This window comes from Gallus gallus, chromosome Z (assembly GCF_016699485.2).
Source record: "Gallus gallus isolate bGalGal1 chromosome Z, bGalGal1.mat.broiler.GRCg7b, whole genome shotgun sequence".
NCBI lineage: Eukaryota > Metazoa > Chordata > Aves > Galliformes > Phasianidae > Gallus > Gallus gallus.
Genome location: NC_052572.1, coordinates 447,949 through 469,148, shown reverse-complemented (window position 1 = coordinate 469,148; position 21,200 = coordinate 447,949). Strand labels below are relative to the sequence as shown.

General features: G+C 52.4%; 1 protein-coding gene across 1 annotated transcript in view; it reads left to right on the top strand.

Annotated features, from left to right (window-relative positions):
* Nucleotides 1–10: 10 nt before the first annotated feature.
* The window catches only part of TCF4 (transcription factor 4), a 195,673-nt gene continuing 174,483 nt past the window's right edge, over nt 11–21,200 (top strand). Inside the window, exons 1-4 of the mRNA XM_046905872.1 lie at nt 11–121; nt 1,348–1,504; nt 2,194–2,285; nt 3,698–3,770. Of these exons, the coding sequence (XP_046761828.1) occupies nt 1,369–1,504; nt 2,194–2,285; nt 3,698–3,770 (301 nt within the window). The 5' untranslated portion in view covers nt 11–121; nt 1,348–1,368. The remainder of the gene's footprint in view (nt 122–1,347; nt 1,505–2,193; nt 2,286–3,697; nt 3,771–21,200) is intronic.

Sequence of the window (21,200 nt, the reverse complement as noted above, 5' to 3'; positions counted from 1 at the left end):
GCCCGGATGTGAGCGGCTCGCGATGGGTCTTCCAGGGAAGCCTGCCATGAGCCGCGTCTCCGCGGGGGAGGCCGCGGGGATGAGGAGGAGAGCGCTGTAAACTTGGAGCAACTTTGGGACTGTGGGTGTCGTGGTGCTGCTTCCCTCCTTCCTTCCTTCCTCCCCTCCCTCCTTCCTTCCTTCGTTCTTCCCTCCTTCCTTCCTTTCCTCCCTTCTTCCTTTCGTTCTTTCTTTCTTTCTTTCTTTCTTTTTTCCCCTTTTTTTTTAAATTTAAGGTGGTCCCATTGAGCCGCCAGCCGAGCGGCGCCGCTCGCCGTGTGTGTGTAAAAACAATAGGGGAAAAGTTGTCGGACCTGCTCGCCTTACGGCTGCTTTCCACCGTTCTTTTATTTTCCATCATCTTCATTTTTTTTTCTTCATTTTTATCATCGTTTTTTTTCCTGTTTCATTTTTTACTCTTTTTTTTTTTTACTATTTTACTTTTTATTACTTTCGCTTGTCACCGCTGCTATTATTTCTCGTCTTATGATGTTTACTTCTGGCTTTGTTTTTGATGCCTTTCCCCCTATTCGGGTGACCCCGGAGCAGAGCCCGGGGCGCCGGGCGCAGCGCCGTGCGGCGGTGTGGCACAATGGGGCGCTTCGGGCAGAGGATTTCATTTCCTGATTTTTTTCCTTTTTTTTTTTTTTTTAATTATATTTTTTCCCTTTTTTTGTTTTTTTTTTTTCTTTTTTCCCTTGGAATATTATGAACATAATTGTGGCCGTTTAAGGTAAAGTTACAGTTCGCTCTTAGAGTAACTCGTGCGCATTTTTTAAATTATTTTTCGATTTTTTTTTATTTTTTTATTTTTTTTCCTTTTTTCGCTCTTTAGAACGACCGACCCCGAGGTGCGGCCGACCCGACCTGCGCGGGGCGCGCATGCAGAGCGCGCGTTGTGCGGCTGCACAATGAGCCCCGCGCCCTCCCGCAGGAGGAAGTTCGGCCGGGCCAAAACCGTGCAAAAAAGCGTGCAATAAAGTGCTGGGGGTGGGGGGGGGGATGGGGGGGGCGGAGGGGGGGGGGCTGCCGGGGGTAAAAGATGTGCAATAAAGTGCTGGGAGGGGGGGAGTGGGGAGGGAAGGGGGGTGGGGGGGGGGGGGACGTGCAAAGTTTGCAGCGGAAATGCGAGCGCCGCTGAGCGAGACGGGGGTGGAGGCGGGGGGGGGGTCACGAATAAAAAAAAAAAGATATTAAAAAAAAAAAAAAAGAAGAGGATAATAGAAGGGGAAAGGGGAGTGGAGGATAGAAGGGGGAAAATATTGTTCCTCTTGGCAAAGCGTCCGCGTCACGTGTGTGTGTGTGCAGCTCTGCCCTCCGCGCTGTGCCATGTGGATGTGCGCGAGATGGGGGAATTCGGACGCGGGCTCCGGGCGGGCGCGCGGCGCGGGCGGCGCTCGGCGGCTCCATGAGCGCGGTACGGAGGCGGCGCGGCCCCGCTCGGCCCCGCGGCGCGGCGCGGTGGGTACGGCGCGGTGCGGGGCGCGGCGCGGGGCTCCTTCCCTCGGCCTTCCCTTCCCGCCTCCCCTCCCCCCGGGGCTGCCGGGCCGGGCCCTCCGCGCTCGGTGGGTGCCGCGGTGCCCCCCGTCCTCGGCGCTCGTTAGGAGCCGGGGCTCGCCGGCGCAGCGCCGTCTCAGCGCCCCGACGCTTTCCCTTCCCTCCGTCCCTCTCCGTCTCTCTCTATCCTTCATTGTTTTTGTAATTTTTATTGCGTTTCGCATCTTGCTTGCTTTTTTTTTTTTTTTTTTTCCCCTCCTGTTTTGTTTTCGGCTCGCTTGCTCGCTCCGTTCCTTCCCCGCCTTCCAGCGCCGCTTTGCGCGGAAGAAGGGAGAAAAGGGGAAAAAGTTGGAGCCGTGCGGCCGGAGTTGCGCTGCGGGCTGCTGGGGAACCTCCTGTTGCACAGCGATGCTCGGGCGGCACGCAGCCGCCTCCTCTCCTCCTCTCCCGTGGCTCTGAGTGGATGTGCCCGGCTCTCTGGAACCGCACCGCCGCTTTTTGTTGTTGCTTTGCTGCCCCTCCATCTTTTTTCCCTCCCTTCTCTCCCCCCCCCCCCACCCCCCCCCTCCCCCCATATCCGGACCTCCCGACCCCACTGTGCTGCTTCCCGCGGGCTCGGGACCGGCTTTCTGATTGCGGTTGTTTCCATGTTTCTAGGTTTGTGTGATTTTGCTAAAATGCATCACCAACAGCGAATGGCTGCCTTAGGGACGGACAAAGAACTGAGTGATTTACTGGATTTCAGTGCGGTAAGAAACAACGGTGGAAATTAACAACAGCTGTAAAAAAAAAAAAAATAGCTTCTAGCTGATCTGTTAAACTTAAAAAAAAAAAAAAAAAAAAAAAAGCAACCCAAACCCAGCCGAAGTGCGATCGGAGCGCATTGGGTAATTTTTAATCGGCAGCTTCAGCCACGGTAAATACCTTTCTGCAAAAAAAAAAAAATTCCAGACCCGAATTAGGCGTTTTTCTCCTGTGCGATGGGAAGCGCGACGGCGTGCGCGGCCGATCGGAACGTCTCGGATGCCGAAAATGATTCCGGCCGAGGAGAGCCGCCCCAAAACGCGGAGCGTTTCTCCCCGCTGCCCGGCGCCGACCTCCGGCGCTCGGCCGGGCGCTGCCCATCGCACGGGTGGCGCGGGGACGCGTTGCTGCCCGATGAGGTCCCGACATTCCGCTTTCGGTTCTTCCCCGGCGTCGGTTTTTTTCGGCACGTGGGAAGCGCGAGGAAATCCGCGGCTGCCTCCGCCGAAAGTTTTTCCCCCGGCTCCTTTTCCCCGAGCTCGGGTCCCCCCCCCCCCCCCCGGCCCTTCTTCCTTCCCCCGCCGCCCGGCCCTCCCTTCCAGCGCTCGCCCCTTCCCGCAGGGGCCGCGGGTCGGCCGCGGGATGCGCGCGTGGCGCTGAGCTGAGCTGAGCTGAGCTGAGCTGAGCTGAGCTGAGCTGAGCTGAGCGCGGCTCCTCCGGCCGGGGCTGCGGCCGCCGCTCCGCGCTCCGCTGCGGAGGAATGGCTTTGGGAAGCGGGGCCGGGAAGCGCAGCCCCAGGCAGCCCGGCAGCCCCCTCGGCGCTCGGTGCACTTTTTCCATTTGTTCCCTGGCTTTTTGCGGGCTCTGACTCAGGGAAGGTGCGTGTTACCCACCAGACACGTCGAGGAAGAGAGAAACCAATTAGGGTCGAAATAAATGCAAGCGAGAGAGAGGGTGAGAGAGAGAGGGAGAGGGAGCGGCGCGCTCAGACTGCGCTCCTCTTAGAGACGGAATGAGGATTTAGGGCAGGTGGCACTTCGCACGGTCATTATCCGGGCACACGGATGACAGGAGAGCCCTAGAGCGGGCTGCGGATGGACGCTGCTACCTTTACGGCCAAGGTTTCGCCCAGCAAACTTTTTCTTCGCCTTCCTCGACCGGCGCGGGCTGGGGGGAGCCGTGCGGGCGCGGGGCTGCGCTGCGTCCAGCCGGGGTGCAGCTGGGGGCGCGGAGCCGGGGGGCTGCGTGCTGGGGCTGTCCCCAGGGCTGGGCAGAGGTAGCGGCGGAGGAACTTTGGCTGGCAGTGCTTTTCCTGTAGTAACGTCTCTCTGTTGCTTTTTCTTTTTCTTTTCTTTTTCTTTTTTTTTGTCTTTTTCTTTTTTTTTCTTTCTTTTTTTTTTTTTTGTTTTGTTTTTAGATGTTTTCACCTCCCGTGAGCAGTGGCAAAAATGGACCAACTTCCTTGGCGAGTGGACATTTTACTGGCTCAAGTACGTACCCGCTTTGTTCAGCGCGCGGCTGCGATGCTCCCTGTTATTTCTCCGTGGGCATTACCTTTGTTGTGGTTGTGGTAATCTCTTCTGGGGCGCAGATCCATTCCGACCGGAGCGGGATTCTCCCTGTTATTACTCCTACTATTCCTATTGCTGTTTCCACGAGGCGTTTTCGCAGCCTTTCCATTTGATTTATGGTTGTTTTTGGTGTTTTTTTTTTTTTTTTCAGTCACTGCTCTGTGTTGTTGTTCAAGGTGAGGGAGTTTGAGTTTTTGTCATTTTTTTTTTTTTTTTATTTTTTAAATTTAGCCTTGAGGGTTTTTGTACGCAGTTCTATACCCGAGAAGCGAGAATCAAAGCATCTTGCGGGGGAATTAATTCAGTAAATAAGGAAGGCTGCCGGGATTAAATAATGAATGGAGCAGGCAGCCGAGCCCGGGCACCGAGCTCTGGAGGTGCAGCAGCCCTCCTCGTGTCGGAGAAGGGCGATGCTTTTTTTGTGCCTAATCGAAACCTACAGATGGAAAGCAGGGCATTTTCTGTCCAAACATCCGCCCGCTTCTGACGAGCCCCTGGCACTGCCCAGGGTTTGTTTGTGCGTGCGGCTGTTTGGCTGCAGCCGGGCTCTGCGGGCAACTTCTGCCTTCTGTAAAGCAGGAGTCCTGCTGGATGACAAAAGAAATAGCGGAGTTGGTTGCGGCGGAACATATGCGTGCCATAATTGCCTGGCAAGGGTAGCTTTACGCGGAGGCTTTTTGTACGCCCCAGAAGCGAGGGGTGGTAAAACTAGCAAAGACGCCGAGGCGCTGGGGGTCTCCGGGCTGTGCCGTGGAGCCGGGCGAGCTGCCTGCAGTGCTGAGCGCAGGACGCGGCCCCGGCCCCGCTGGGAGCTGCAGAGCGGCCGCACGGAGCGGCACGGAGCGCGGGCGGAGCGGAGCGGAGCTGCTCTCATCAGGCGGTGCGTTGGGATGAGACCCGCTGCGGAGCGCCCGTGGGTACCCAGATAGGAACACGTCACTGTGTGCAGCTCCGTGCCTGGCGTTGGCAGTTGGCGCTCAGTTAAAGGAACCTCTTCGGTGCGCTCCTCAGAACCGTTGTTAGGAGAGGCGCCGAGGCGTTAATTAACTTTTTATTTCCAAAGAAAGACTTTGAAATTTGACAGGAGTGCGCGGCGCGCGTTTGTGCGGTGCTGCACCGACTGCCGCCTGCAATTACGAAGGATCCGACTGACGCGGTTCATTCTGCTCAGACCTGCAAAATGCCAGCCTTGATTTTTGCAGATTCGGTCCTGCTGCAAGTGCGGTGACTTTCAGAGTTACGCTGTTAGGTTTGGGTAACTTTCCAGACGCGTTTTGCCTTACGCTGTGCACGGGCTGAACGTTTTGGTCCCGTTTTTTTTTGTCGCTTTCTGAGTTACGCAGTGTAAATACCTGATTTAAGCAAATACATAATATTCCCTTTATTTGTTTCCATTGGAGGGGAGCGAAAAGTATTTGTGCCAGACAAATCAATTTGCCATGCTTACGCAGCGGCCGGTGCAGCGACGACACTTGGTCTGCCAGCAATTAACTGGGCAGCTATATTGAATCAGTGCACCGCAAACCTCTTCTGGGAGGGCACTGCGATCAGCAGTAACGCAGCAGAGCGAATCTGAGCAGTGAGGGGAGCGGAGGGCTGCTGCTGTTTTTGTTGTCTCAGAGCCTGAAAGCTTTCAGGTAACCTTGGCGCATCCTTTAGCAGGTTCAGGTGATGTGTTAAGTCGGTAAGGCTAAGGGAAAGCAGGGCCCATCCCGGGCAGCACCTGTGAGCATCCCGCTCTGTGTGTGCGCGGGCAGCCTGGCGGCACAGGGCGAGCGCCCCGCTCCGTGGCTCAGTGCAGACGTGGTCTGTTCTGTGTGTTGGCACACCGCTTGCACAAAGATGTGCAGCGCAGGGTACGCTCTTGGAAGGGAAAATCAGCTTGGATTTACTTCCCAAGCCTCTGCCGCTTGATGTGAGGGGTGGAGTGGTGCAGCGAGCGAGCAATGATGTCCAAAAAGTGGTGGTGGGCACACACGTCTTTGTGGGCGCTGGCTGCGGCCACGGGGCCGTGTGCTGTGCCGGCTGCTCGCTGGGTGCACGGCTCACTGCTGGGAGGCACTCTGACCTCCTCCTGCAGCCAGCAGCGCCTGGGAAACGCGGGGCTGCGTGCGGGCACCCAGCAGCGCTCTGTGGAGCTGCGGGGAGGGCATAAAGGGAGCTTTACGGTGCGTGCGTGCAGGTTGTTGTGCTGGATCTGCGTCCTGATAGCGCAGAGGTCCAGCAGCCGGCGTGCAGCGCGTCCTTCCCGCTGGGCTGATGCCCTCCTGCAGCCCCAGCTGCCCAAAGCGGTCCTCTGTGAACGGCCACGTTTGCTGTGAGGGGGAACCGCGGGCGTCGTCCTTCTTCAGCCTTCTCCAGCTGAAACTTCTCCTACTGAAAGGAAAAAAAAAAAAAAAAAAAAAAAAAAAGGACCCCAAAGAAAAGTAATCCCAAGCAGTGAAGTGAAACTAACTGTAGTTTAGGAAGTGTGGTAATATTTCATGCTTAAAGTCATCCTGATGGCTTTTTTACCCGTCTCGCCTGTGATGCTCCATTGTGATTTGTAACGTGTGAATGGAAATAAAGTAAAGCCACGTTTCCTTTTAATCTTTAATTTCACAAACATGGCTTCTTACCACGTTGAGAAATGGTGAGGGCTGCGCGGGAGAAAGGAATGTAACCTGAGCCACAGCCGTGACATTCCCATGGAGCATTTTTCACATGAAAGGCTTTTGTCAACCCAGTAAAGGACCAGGAGGTTTTGTTTGATGTTTGCAGGTGTTCAGCAGAGAGCACTAAAGCAACTCGGCCGTGCTGGGCTGAGGGACTCCGACCTGACCGGGGAGCTGCTGAGGGCTGCCCTGGTTTTGGAGAAAGCTCCCTTGGAGTTAGCCCAGATTTAGGTGGTGTTTGTGAAGCCATTTAATACCTGCGACTTCAGCCCTGCAGGAGGAAGCGGGGCTTGCTGTCCGTGCTGCTGCTGTTGTTGTTAGGGCAGCTGCTAAAATAAAACGAACTTCCCTAAGGTTTTCGGCACGGTTCGGCTCCCGCGGTGCCGGCGCTCGCCGTGAGCTCGGCACGCGCCACCTTTGTGGCTGCGGAACGCGGCCGTCGCTGCTGCTGGGTCTGCAGGGTGGGTTTTGGAGCTGATCTGCAGCAACTGCGGCGCTGGGGGATTTGCTCAGTCTGTCACATTTGGCATATTCCGGTTTCTGAACTGTTAATCAAAGCCCACATCTTCCCGATCGGGCTCAATTCCTGCTCCTTCTATTTTCAGGGCTGCATTTTACCTAAGTTTCCTAGCATCTGCTGTAGGTTGCCCACTCTGTGTGCGTTTGAGCGCTGTGTGGGTGGGAGCAGCATTAGAGTGCCCGAATTGGGCTGATGGGCCTCTCCCATAGCGCAGAAAATCCTTCCAGCACAGACACCGCTGCGCACGGCTAAGTCAGTTTAAAGGATTTAAAGACTTGCTTTTAATTTCGCCATTAGTTTGATTAAGGCTTGTCCTGCATTAGAATAACAGCGATTACAAATTAATACACCCTAAATGAGGGAATCACAAATTCCGCTCTGTTTTGAAGTCGGGTTTTTTTTTTAATTATTATTATTTCATTTTTTATTTTTTAATAACTTTTCGTGTGTGCCCGCGAGCAGATGACAGCAAAACAGCGTAAGGCAGCAGCGTTGCATTTTTCGGGCTGTGGCTTTGGGGTGGGAGGCGTCGTGCCGCCATGATCAGTTGCTTATCAGAGCTGATTCGGTGTAAGCTCCATCTGGAGACGTAGCGTTCCAGTACTGAGTGGTCAGCCTGGGCACACCTCGGCATGCACTCACGGGTCCGTGGTGTCAGCAGGAGCAGCGTGCTGGGATTTTTGGAAGGGTGCTTCTGTCTCGGTTTTGGAATTGCAGTTAAAAAATGGGGATAGAGGAAGGAATTTTTAGCTCGTGTATCAGTACTTTTCAACCAGGAAGGAGGAGCAGCACGGCAACGTAGGGATGGTGGCTGTGTGTGTGGCTCAAGGGTGGTTGTGCCAAAAGCCCGGCTGCGGCCCCGCAGACGCTGCTCGTGTGCTTCAGGGTGTAGCCGGGGTACACAAAGACCAGCCGTGCCTCCCACCCCCGTCTTCTCTGATGGTGATTAAGGAGAGGAATGCTCCCTGCCTCCCAGCTCCGGGCGCTCAGGATGCTCCCTGCAAGCGGGCAGGATGGGACCGTGCTGCAGGGTCGGCCTCACGCTGCTGTGCCAGTGTGCAGGAGCTGGATGTTTGCTTATAGAGGGGCTCTCCAGCGCTGCCGAGCCTGCTCGGAGGGGCTGAGTGCTGCAGGGCAGAGGTGCCTTCTGTTGGTGTCCCACCCTGAGCGCATCCCGCGGGAGCATCCCAAGGCGCACGCCAGCAGGCGTTCCGAAGCTGGAAGTCAAGCTCTTGCTTTGGTGACTGAAAAAGGGAGAAACAGCTCCCTGTCCTTTCTGAGAAGTAGCCCTGGTTGATGGCGGAGGGTCTGAGCTGGCGTCCACAAAAGGGCTGCGTGGGGTGCGATCGGTGGGGAGGCTCAGCCGTGCCTCCCGGCTGCTGCAGCTCTTTTAGAAGCGCTTTTCGTCGTCATCACTGTATATCTACCTTGTCAGGGCTCCCGCGTACATTTAATAATTCAGAAACACACACATTAGCTGTCTGAGAGGCTGGGTGGCTCGGGGGCCAGACCCAGCCAAATGTCACCTGGAGGAGACGCTGGTGCGTGCCGCAGCCCGGGTCTGCAGGCAGGGGTGATGCTGGGGATGGTGCGGCGGGTCGGAGTTCTTCTCCATGGGAGAGGTGTGTGTGATGGATGGGGAGCTGGGGCTGCCCCGGGCTCGGGGAGGCGTGCGGAGCTGGTGTGGTGTGCTGGGGAAGGGTGCGGAGGAGAGGGGCAGCGTGAGCTGCGGGTTGGCTTCTGCCCATGCGATCCGCGCTCCCTCCGCTCCCAGATCCCCACTGATTCTGGTCGTAGGCAAAGGCAGCTTCTATTGACTGCATGCCCAGGAATCACGGAATAGGCATAAATAACAGTCAGCCTTCTGAGTACCAGGGTGCCCATTTTCATCTTTCACCACTTGCACTTATTTTTCGGCTGCTGTGGAAGGAATGTCTAATTTTCTCAAAAATTAGTATTATTCCCCCGCCCCACCCCACCCCAACCCCCACACACCCACCCCGTAATTCTACGGTTGCTGAATTCAGAATCTCTTTGATTCTGGATTTACCTCCATAAGGGTTTAAGCTCGCTTGTTTTGGGGTCGCAGGGCGCTGCCAGTGAAGCTCCTGATGCTTTTTGACACGATCAGCAGATAGCCCTGCCCGACTCTTGTAACGAGGAGATCACTTAAATAACAGACGAGCAACCAAGTCACATAAACGTATATAATAGAACTATGTAATGAAAGTTTATGCTGCTGATTGCTTGAATCTCTCTTAAATGCACAGAATCATGGAGCACTAAAAGCTGTCATATAAACAGTTTTGTTTCGAGTTTAAAATTATTCCCCTTTTTTTTTTCTTTCATCTGCTATGATAAACAAAGCCATTCTGTAAGCTTTACAGATCAAACATTTACTTCTAATGGTAAACTACATTTTGTAGCTGGAAAGTTGTGTGGGGAGGGCCCGGAAAGGAGCAGAGCGGTGGCCCTGGGGCTGCGGTCGCAGTGCTTGGTGCCATGCTGTCACATAGGTCTGTTCCCTTAAGCTGGGACAGCAGAGCTGTGACCATCCAGTACAGAGCAGGGTTGGTGTCTGCTGGGGTTTGGAGGCCTTGCCCCAAAGTTCTCCCAGATAAACGGTGCCGGAGAGGTGGATGCAGTCAGAGAGTGGCTGTAAGGCTTAGAAATTACATCTCCAGGTGTGGGAATGACTTCTGAGGCTGTCTATTGTTCTGAAGCCTGTAAAGCTGTCTGCGGATGGCCGGCAGAGTTCCTCTTGTCCCTCGCAAGGCAACGGGAATGAGGGCAGCTACAGCCCTCCAGTCATTTAATTTGATGACATTTACCCCACGCTATTGTTGGCCAACTGGAAGTCACCACCAGGCTTCCTGACCTGCCGTCCTGCAGCCAGTGCTGCCTGTATGGCTGGGGGGTCTGTTCGGCTGTCCCCTGGGGGACGCTGAGTGGGATGCAACCCACTGCCCTTACTGCTCGGTTGGTGCTGCCCAGAGCTCCCCAGGCTTGCAGCTGGCGTGATGGCCCTGCCCATGGACAAGCCTAGGTCTGGTGCTTGTGCCTGGGTCCCTCCTTGGGTCTGGGTCTGCTACCCAGAGCCGTGCCCACGTGAAGAGAAGCAGCCGAGCTGCTGCCTAGCGTTGGCACGCTGCTCCTTGAGCCTGCTGTGGGTGGAGGTGGCTTTACCACCTGAGATGGGGAGGAAGCACCTCCTGCAAGGTGCAGTGCAGCTGCTTTGGGCACCGCGCTGCTGTGGTGGTCACAGTGGTGTATTTCAGGACAGCCGCTGGGAGCGGTGCTGATCCCGAGCCGTGACCCGTTGGTGTCTGTCTGGGTATTGATCTGTTTTGGAAACAGCACTTTGCAGGCGCTGCTGTGTTTCTGGAGCACGCTGGTGGAATTTGCCTGATCCCCCAGGAGCTGATTTGCCCAATACAACCATTTCCTTTCCACCCGGTGGGAGGGGTGCTGCTGTCTCTGGGTGCTTCTCCTCCTGTGTATGGGAAGGTTCTGCCCGTGGGCTCCCACTGCTCTTGCAGATCCTTTCAGGCTCATGGACTGTTTCTAAGGGTTCCAGTGCAATTTACTTAAAAAAAAAAGCCGCACACACACACACACACAAAAACCCTTTTACAGTTTACATTCATTGTGGAGCAGCCTGGATGTTCCCTGGGATAATTTTAAGGGTCCAGAAACCTGGGGGGGGGGGGGGGGGGAAGGAAATCAGTGACTTAATTCATGTGTGCAGTCCATAGGAGGACAGGGATGGAGTTCTTACTGAGTTCCTCTTGCTGTGCAGCATACAAAAACCTGGCTCCTGCCTGAATCCCAGTGCTGCTTCTCCTGAATAAAAGCCTGTCTTGTTCCTAAGGATTTGGGCTCGTCAGATTAACACGGCACGGTGCACTCTTCTCTCTGACTGTACATTTAAATATGATGAACCTATTTGATAAATAACCCGTACAAAGGTTTTGTTATATTAAAAACAGCTAAATACGACTCCTGATCGAATATCAGCACCGTAATTGAATCTCAGGGGTTCTGGTGCTGTTCATAAAGCATTTGAGTTGTTCTGTGCTTCGTGACGTCAGCCAAAAGCCTGATTGAATTATGTCCTGCATTGTGGGAGCACCTGCCAGTGCCACTAGACTGAAGGGGCTGTCAGCATTTCCATTACAAACCTCTCTGATAAGTTGGGGACTTGGCTCCGGGCACGGCGCTGGGCTGAATGCGGCCGTGGGAGCCTTCAGCCTGGCAGCAAACACAACAAAACCACGGCGCTCCTCCCTGCTCTGAGATGTGCTCCCGGGGTGCAGCCCCGAGGTCTGGCGGGGCCGAAGCGCCGTTGTGTTGCATTATTTCTGGCTCTTCCTAGCTCTGTGTCTGCAATTACTGGGGCTGCGCGCCGTGGTTGACCCTGACAGTCGCAGCAGGTGCGTGGTGCCCTGGTGCTGTGCTGGGGATGAGCGCTCCTTATCCTTACCCTGAGCTCCGTTCGGCCTCGTAACTGATTTCGTGCAGTGGATATTTGAGGAGAAGGGCGGAGATGAGGCAGTTTAAGTAGTTGGAGCAAGGGGTGTTTGGTAATGGTTGGTTTCTGACCTGTGAGAGCAGCTTGCCCCTCGCCCTCCCTGCTAATCCAGCATCACCCCCGGGGCTGCCGAGCCTCTCTGGCAGGCCATCTCACGTAGCATAGCGTGGCTCCCATCCGCCTGAAACTCAGCCTTGTTAGCGCCATGGAGCTCCGTGCCACGCTGCACCAAATCCACTTGTCTGACTGCGCCCGACTTCAGAACGTGTTTTGGTTTTTCAGACCCGGGATGCTTTTTGCTCGCTGTCCGTTTGTGGCGGAGATGTGAAGGGGGCAGTGGGAGCGAGGATTTGGAGAATGCGTTTTCCTGATCCTTTCTGTGCCGCGTGATTTCGGGTGTGCCGTTCCTGTCCGGCACGTTGTTTGTCATTCCCTCGCACAGCGTGGGCGCAGTTTGCTGCTCAGCCCTCTGCTCTCGTTTTTTGGGACCACTTTTGCTCTTTGTCCGTGCCTGGGCCCTCCTTAGCCAACTTTATGGCATAGTATCTTGCTTGATAGTGTCCTTCAGGAGCGATGATGTGTTAAGTCCTGATTAGAGACATGATCTTTATTCTGCCGGATCAGAGTTGTTAGCAAATGCTTTTCTTGAGTTTTGTTTTCTGCGTTTAATCGCTTTGTTGACTTAATGTTCTTTGGAAAGATTGGCTCACGTAGGAAATACTGTGCCTCGTTGTATTAACAGAGGAAAATCCACGTTCCTGAAATGAGATATTTTGTAAACATCAGGAATTGGAGCACTTAATTTATAAACTTGCTTATTAACTAGTGGACATTGTCTTTTCCGCTCTCCTCGTTTTCTCGTTAATAGCCCATCTTTTTATCAGCCTTTAAACCCAGTCGGCTAGTCGGCTGTGGTGGCAGCACGGTGGTGAAGGTGCTTTGGATTTGTGCTCGTGGTGGGGTTTGGTTCAGTGCTCTGGGCAGTGCTGATGCTCCTTGGCATCTGCCTGCCTGCGACTGCGGCGTACGTGATGCTGAAAATAGGTTGGTACCCAATTAGGGGTTAGCGGGGCAGAATGATGGATCAGCAGACAACAAACACCCGGCCTGGAGCCGAGCCCAGGTTATTGCAGCAGTTCTGGGTCAGCACCGCCGTCACTTCTTACCTCCCCGTGCAGCCCAGTGCCCAGATGTGTGGCATTTTGTTGTCTCTCTTCCTTCCCTGTTACTGGCTTGCTTTTAAGTCTTTCCTCGGACTCGTGAATGCAAGCTCTGTAGGACAGGAAAAGCACTGCAGTTCATTAAACCTTCATTATCTGAGCACTGTAGGGCAAGATTTAGTCTTTCTGCAGCGCAAATTCAGAATAGAGAGCTCTTCCATTGCGCTTTTGAGTGTGAAATGGGTCGTCGGGGGAGCACTTCTCCAAACGTGAAGGTTCTCCACAGTCCAGAAGATGAACACCATTGGACCCACCTTGGTGTGGTTCTGTCTGCACAGCCACCGGAGCCCTGTGTTCCCACTTCCACCCCTGCAGTCCCGGTGCTTCCCTGCTTAGGGCTCGGAAGAGGCGATCTGTTTCCAGTCTGGAAGCGAAGACATGGGAGCGGCGGAAGGAATTGGTAGCACTGTAATGTGAGCCTCAACTAGAGAACGAGGTGACAGCCCTGTCTGTGCGGGGAGATTTGATCTGGATGATCTTCAGGGCCCCTTCCAACCTAAGCCTTTCTATGAGCCTGTGGCTCTGTGATTAGTGTTTGCATTGTAGTGCCCATCGTGCTCACATTCTCTCAGCATTAGGAGAGGACAGCATTCGTTATACCAGAAGGACGACATTTTAACCTTTGGGAAATACGTATCTGGGTTTTAACGCATTCCTAAATGTAAAAAATCTCCTCCAACGATGCCATTGGGCAGAATTGAGATGTGTTTGAAAACAGGGCAGCGTCTAATGCCACGCGTAATGGAGAATTGTTGTTTTCTTAATCCAGAATGGAAAGAGCTTAAATAGAAAGTGTGGGATTATAAAAGCAGCAGCTTTATTCTCTTTAATATAAAGTTGTTTTTTCCTATTCAGCTCAGCCCTATCCCCACGGCTGGAAAAAATAAACTTTCTGTGGCCTGTTCAGGGCTCTGGCTTAGGATGGATGGCTGCTGCAGGCGCTCTCTTCATCCCAGCTAAGGAGAGCTCATTGGCCATACACCTGCTGTGTAGATGGCTGGGCTTAAATGAGATGGATCCAATCTTGAAGATGGCCTGGGTCTGTCTGAATCCTCATTTTTTTGGCTGTTTTATTTAATTTTTTTGAGCACAAGATCCTTCACTCTCACGTCCGAAGCACCCAGAGCCCACGTCACGTAGACTTGGAAGCTGTCCTCTTGCTGCAGTGATGGCTTTTGTGTTTGTTAAAGATGCCACTGCGTTTGGCGTTGTGTGCTCTGGAGGAACGATGGGCTCCAGTTGCACTGGGTGTGTTTCCTAAGGATGGGGCTGAGGTGGGAGCTCCTCGGAGGTGCAGCTCTGGAGGGACACATCCCAGCGCTGCCATTACATCTGTTCCATCAGCGTGTCCTACGGGTTGCCTCCCTGCGAGGCTGTTCCCAATGGCAGGCCATGGGTGCACATCTCCATTAGAAGCATCTTTGATTTTATTCCAGCTCAGTGACTAATAGCAGCAGCTTCCAAATCGTCGTTCCAAGACTTTTGATTCAGTCCAAATTTTGCCTTAAAGTGGGTTTGCTTACATACAAGAGCTGTTCTTCTCCCCTGCATTCATTGTAGCCATTTCAAATTATTTTCAGGCTGAAAAGGGTTTTGATCTTCTTCTAATTTAATCAGTTTCCTGAGAGGACTTCAAGGAGGAGCATCTCACGTACGGACTGGCGGAGCTGGGAAGGTTCTGTACAGCACACTATCAGGACTCCTGGCCGTCGCTGCCTCGTGCTGCAGTGCTGAGCTCTGCTGCACCCGCTTTCTTGGGGGATGTCCGCTCTTCTTGAGTGGGACCCCCTCCGAAATCCTGCACGTGTTGCAATTCTTATTAGAAGCAGCTGATTAGTGAATGTGAGAAAGTTAAAAGAGGTGGTGGGAAAACATTGTCTGGCCACTGTGGCTTGATGGCCTTCCCTCTTTTTTGAGCAGTAGCAGCGTAGCAGGTAGCACGCAGGAGGACAGTGGTGGGGGATTTATATAACCTGCAAGCTCTGCAACTGGAATCAATGGGTGTAATTCCGCCAGCACCCCCAGAGTTCTGCCCTGATGTCCCAGCGTTCTGCTGGGGAATGGTGGGCTGAAGTCTGAAGTAGCTGCGCTTTGGCTGGGGAGCATCGTTGCTTTCTGGGAGGAAGCCGTGCCGGCTCCTCGGCGCGCGAAGATGCCGCCCCGTGCTCATCCTGTTCATCTCTCATTGTGAAATTAAAGTACGCATTTCCTGGTTGCTTATTTGGCTGAAGCCTCTTTCAAGAGCACATTCAATAATTTGTCTTATTCATCTCCTCATCATGCTCATGGTTATGTTACATTCACCTACAGTAAGGATTCAGTGAGAGAGGAAGAATGAATATGGATGAATCAATGAGTACAAGTGCTGTAAGTGATTTTTAGAGCTGCTCGTATTCAGTTTGACAGTCTCAGATGGAAGACTGTCAAGATCAGGCCCATGTTTTGAATCGTCAAGTGCACTTTATGTGCTTCTCTCCCTGAGCTGGAACCCAGTCTTTGGGATGTTGAAAGCAGTGGGAATTTTCCTGCTGACTTCTGTGTGAGGAGGACGGGGCTCTTTGTCTGCCGATGCTCTGCGGATCTGTACATTTCGTTGCCCTGCATGCTCACTTCAATGAGGGAGATGGGCACAGGAGTGGAAAGGCGTGATCCAAACTGGTGGGCCTGGAAGAGGAGAGCTCAGTTGGTTTATTTGCTCTTCTAAGCTTGCCCAAAGGAATTATTTTATCGAGTGCTCTGCTGTAGACGTTTGGAGGGACGGGAGCAACCTATAGATGAGTTGTTTCCTGTCAGTGTTCTGAAGTGATGTAAAAGCCTCATTTCTCTACCAGCTTCATGTTAATTTGCAAAGAAAACTTCCCTTCAGAAAAAAGCCAGCGCTGCCACTCGTGAGGCTGGTGTATGCTTTGTATTTCCTTGTCCTACTGTTTGGGTTACAAACATATTTAAAAGAATATATTCACATACACAACATTATTATGATTCGGCTTAAGCATCTGTGGTTATAAGTGCACTTCATTTCACCTAATTAAGTTATTTAGTCATTTACACATTAGCAATGTACTACATATTCCACTTTTACAGGAACTTATTTTAATTATACCCACAGTTCTGTTCTGCTCCATTATAGCCATAGATCAAGCTGAATAATAACCATTCTAAAAGCCATATGCTAAAAGAGATTATAGGTCATTAAGGCCAAATTAAGGTAACATTTCTGATGGTCACAAACAGAAGTCTAACCAACAATTATCTTCTTTCAGGTCCGTAGATGCAGTCCTCTTTAGCTTTTAAGATGACAACAAGAGGACAGTCTCTGACTCCTAATTGTTGGCGTTGGTTTCAGAGGTTGTAATTTCTGAAATTAATAAGGTTTGCTAAGGCATAACAATATTTGTTTGTTTTGCTCTGATCCTGGTGGTTGCCAGAGGGCCCCCACGTAGACTTGGTCCTACCAGCAGTCAGCTCTTATGTGGCACCTCTCCGCGGAGCACCGCTCATCCGCTTCCCCTGGCTGCTCCGATCTGCAAAGCTCATTTTCACTGGTGTTGGGTTCTGCAGCTTTGGGCTTAACTGTCTTCTGCTGAATAGAGCTGAATCTAATTGTCTCAAGATTAATTTTGGCTCGGAGCTTGCACCTAAGAAGCTTACCAGTAATTCCCTTTTGACTGAGCCTCGGTGGTATTTTTCCCTGGAAAGAGCTGAGCTGGAGACAAACTTCCCGTGGGGAGGGACCTGGTGGCATGTCTGCTGTGCAGGTCAAGGTCTTCCGCTCGTCCCTAGGGTTTGAAGTTAACTCCCTATATAATAGAGCCTCTCTGCCTGCTCCGTAGTCGTCAGCAGATGTTTCGTTGCAGGCAGAATTAGTTTCCCCGTTGAGTGGAGTACCTATTCCCATTGCGCTGAGGAAGCCTGAGGACATGGTTCAGAGTGAGCAGGGCTCCTCTGGGTTGGTGATGGCCATCCTGTGGGGTGGGGAGGGCTCTGCGGGGGCTCGGGTGACCCAAGCAGGAGTGGGGTGACTGGGGGCTGCGGTCAGATGGACTCCGGCAGCCCCACGGGTTGCGTGCCTGTGTCAGAGAGGGGGTAAAGCATTTATTTCCTTGGAAGGAAGGCAAATTCTGCACCAGAAGGATTTCTTTGCTTGAGGACAGCACTTCTCAATAGATCCGAAGCCGTTCTTGCCTACACATTATCTCCTTTCTTCTCTCGGGAGCATTTCAGCAGATTATTTTCAATGTCCTTATTGGACAAAGCCAACTGTTGCATATGTATTTCTTTCTCCAGAGCGTTAGCAGTGGTCATACTGAAGGTGTGCACTTGGTGCTTGGTTCAAACCAAACTCCAGTAGGAGGGCTGGAAGGGAATTGTTCTCTTCTACGTGCCATTGCATACCATCCCCTCGTGTTCTGCATTTTCCATGTGAGCTGTGAGGTGTTGTAGCATAAGACCCGTGAACAGCTGGGGTTCCTGTTGCGTCTCACAAGCGACAGCACAAAAAAAAAAGCACGCTTTCTTAAATAATGGATGTGTTAAGAAGAGGTGAGCCCACGTTCTTGAGCTGTTCTCCTCCACATAGCTGGTTGGCCACCCACAGTTCATCATCCCATGGTCTTCAGTTGCCGGCCATTGGTCTTCATCTTGAGAGGCTTGCATTGCAGGGTATTTCTTTTGTGTTTGCAGACACAGAGATGTACATCAGTGCCATTTTTAGCGTGTTTCAAAGGAAGCCGGTCCTGGGAGAGAGGTTTAGGATTAGCAGGTCCAGGTGCCTGGTGCTGCTTGGACTGCCATACTCTCGTCTTCAAATGCGTGGGGTTTTTGATCCAAAAGTTGTCTTGGAATAGCATTCCAGCATCTGAGTCCTGATGGCCAGAAGTCTTATTGTAATGTTTTGACAAAATCTAAACGTGGCCAGTTTACATTCACTGGTGCCTGTTCCAGCACTTTGATGGCGTGTTCCATCTCCATCTGTCCCCTCCCAGCGAGCCGTGCGGGAACGTGCCTCGTGGGTGAGCTCCATGCAGGCTGGGTTGGGTGCTGGGGGTCTGGGTACGGGGGCAGCTGTGGGCTCCTGAAGGTAGGAAGGGGTGAAGGGCAGGTTTCTGTGCTTTGCAAGGAAACGGTTGGAGGCTGGCGTGCCGTGCTTTCCTGCTTTTATTCTGTCGAAGCTCTGGGTTCTGCACTATTTTTGGGTGGGGAAAATCCTCCTGTGCAGCTTGTGAATGAAACACCTCTGCTTTCCCTTAGGTTGTAGCAGAAAGGTGGGGCACCTTTGTGGAAATCCCTAACGCACACACACGCACGTGTGTCTGCGCAGCAGCTTTCTGCTGCTTGTTTGCAGAACCTTGTTGCTAAAGTAAATTAACGTGCTTGCCTAACCTGTAGATCTGTGGGGCTGTCAGGGAACTTTACATGCAGGAGATTAAAATGCATTTGGTTATTACGGCCGAAACAGGTAAGTCCTGCCTCCTGGTTGGGGCTGAAATCCTGACCCCGATGCAGCCGCGCTCCCCCCAGCCCTCGGTGGTGGGGACACGGAGTCACACGCTGTGCGTTGGAGGGGGTGTGAACGGTGGCATAAGCAGCTCTGCTGCTGTTAAACCTTCTTTATGGCTCAGGGTCAAGATGTAATCTATACGGGATTTTTCTTAACCTCTCGTCCAAATCCGGAGGATTTCTGCTCAAGGAGAGGTCCCGTTGGCTTTGCTGGGAGGAGGGATCGCGCCCCTTCGCTGCGTGTTGTCAGCTGGCTTCTCCTGGTACGCAGTGCCTTGGATTGGCTACTGAATTGTGCTGGATTCAGTGGGCCCCTGCCAGACTCATGCAACTGAAAAACTTCTCTGCGTTTGGTGACGGAAGCCGATGAGCAGCGCCGTGGAATCAGAAGTGCACACAATGTGCAAAGTCAGACTATATTTAAAGTGCCTTATTCGCAGAGGAACACCTCTAACCTTTCAATATGTGAATAAGATGTCAACCTAGTTCTGGAGCTCCACCAGGTTTTGACATGATAGTGCATTTGCAGTCGCTTACAGGCTTGCACTGGTGAAGTGCAATAGTTTGCCTGTGTTTATTTAAATAGCGCAAACTTTGAATGTTATCACCTTTTTATTTAAGAGAAAAGAGACGCCGAGGATGACATCACCAGAGCATCGTGCCTAGACGGTTGCATGGTGAGGAGGGATGTATTTTAAGGTGTTCCCTGCTTCTTCCCTCCTTTTCAAAACCGAATCTCAATATCTCTGAAATGAGGATAATTTTTTTTTCCCCTGCAACTGAAATTTCTGCATCCGTGCCTTGTATCTGCAGCGATAGCTTTCCTTGCCGTGCAGTGTCACTTGAGTAAGCCGTCTGAATTCCACACGATGTTGTCTGTGAGTTGGAGGAAGATGAATTTTGTCACTGAAAACCCGGCTGTTGGTTCAGCCAGCTGAAAGGAAGGTGGGATAAAGGTGATTAAAACGGCTTTTGATTTGCCATCTGAAGTAACGAGTGGGTTTTGGTCAGTGGAACCAGCAGGGGAAGCGGTGCTGGAAAGTGTACATTTCAATTTGAAATTTCAGGAGGACTCCATGGCAACTGTGATATGAAAGGAGCGGGGTCTTTCATCAGCCCTTTGGTCTTTGGGTAATCAGGCTTCGTTTGCTTGTTTGTTTTGCGGGGCTGAGGTGTGCAAGTTATTTGGAAATAGGGATTGTGTGCTGAGGGAGTCTTCAGTTCATAAACGGCGCTGTGCCCATCTTCGTGGAAATGGGAACGGTGTGCAGGGACAGCCTCGTAAGCCAGAGGTTAAAAGATGGGGATGGCGCGAGAAAAAATTAATGGAGCAGTAATTAAGAGCACAGACGATTGTGGAAGCGTCTTTTCTCTACAGGATGAAAAGCAGCTGCGGAGTGGTATGGAAGTAATGCTAACAGTGACAGCAGATCCAGGCGGTGCTTTTTCAAGACCTGACTTTCTATCCCAGCCATTTCAGCACCGAGTTCTGAGTGCTCGCTGGGGGCACGAACGCAGGGAGCAACTGCAGCCGTTTGCTCGTCGCGCGAGTTGATATCTAAGGAGAAATATCACTGATGGAAAACCAGAAAGACTAAATAGATATATTTGGTCTCACAGGCAGTCCATTAATTTGCTCAAATTAAATATTATCTTTAAATATTGAAAGGTTAAATGTACACTGATAATGGATTTAGACAGCCATTAAGTCATAATTGCTCTCTAATGTGGTTAGCAAAAGACATTATTTGATATAACTTATTGAAAAGGGACTAAAAGCACCGGGATTTTTTTTCACTTGCCCTTTTTCATATAAATGTCCAAGATTAAATCCCATTTTCATTTAAGGCTGTGGGACCCAGCAGGGTCCCGGCGCTCAGCGGAGCGGGGCTGTGCCTCGCAGTGCAGCTGTGCCCGCTCCTCAGTGGTGATGTGGGGGTCTGTGGGCTCCTCCTGCCCCTCACACTGGGGGTCTCGGTGGGCTCGGCATCCTCCTGGGTCTGTGCTGGCTGTTCGGGGCTCCTGGAGCTGCTCCATCGCCAGCTGCAGCCAGGTGCAGGAAGGCAGGCCTGGCTTACAGGCGTGCTGGGGCCACCAAGGCTTTATTTTGGTTGAAAGAAAAATATTTTCCAACTTTCATAATATTTATCTGCAGACACAGGTTCCTATTGCTTCCTAAACGGGCCGGGCTCTCCGAGCTCCTCCAGCCGCGCTGGGGTCAGTGGTGCTCTGCAGAGGCTGACAGAGGCCGAGTCCTCCACGTGTCGCCCGTCACCCCGTGTCCGTCCCCTGAGAGGCGCTCCCGGAGGGATGCCCCACGGGCTGTGGGTCCCGACGGTGCCGTGGGGCTGGCAGTGTGTGTGTGGGCTGTGCTGGGGGCTCAGCTCTGGGCTGGGGCCTTCTGCCTTTGTTTTATTAATGGACAGATTGCCGCGGCAGCTCTCCTTGCACGGCCTGTTGTTTTATCCCTTTCCTTCAGAGCCGTGCTCCCATGGGCAGCACTGAGGTGGTGATTTCTGGGTTAGTTCATAGCACTGTGGCAGTCCGTGGCTGTGGGTTGGAGCTCAGGTCTTGCAGGACTTCCCTTTGTGTCAGGGAGGGCAGGATGAATACGAGTGTTTCTTTGGATAGGGACTTTGGTTTCAAGCCTGCAAGGCACTCAGCCCTGAGTGGATGCTACCCTGCAAATGGGTTGTTTTTCTTCTCCAGTGACACTTAATGAGATGATATCAGGTGGAAGACTTGCTGAAAGTGGAGGAGAATGGTGTTTGGTATTGTACTGGAAGTAGAAGAAGGTCTGCAGAACGTTGTACTGATTATTTTTTGCTCTTTTTCGAGCAGTTCGTGCAATGCAGAGAACGAGTCGGGTGGTTTTCTTTAAAAAAATTTCCCTGTTCTGAATCCTAGGGGATTAAAAAATAAAAA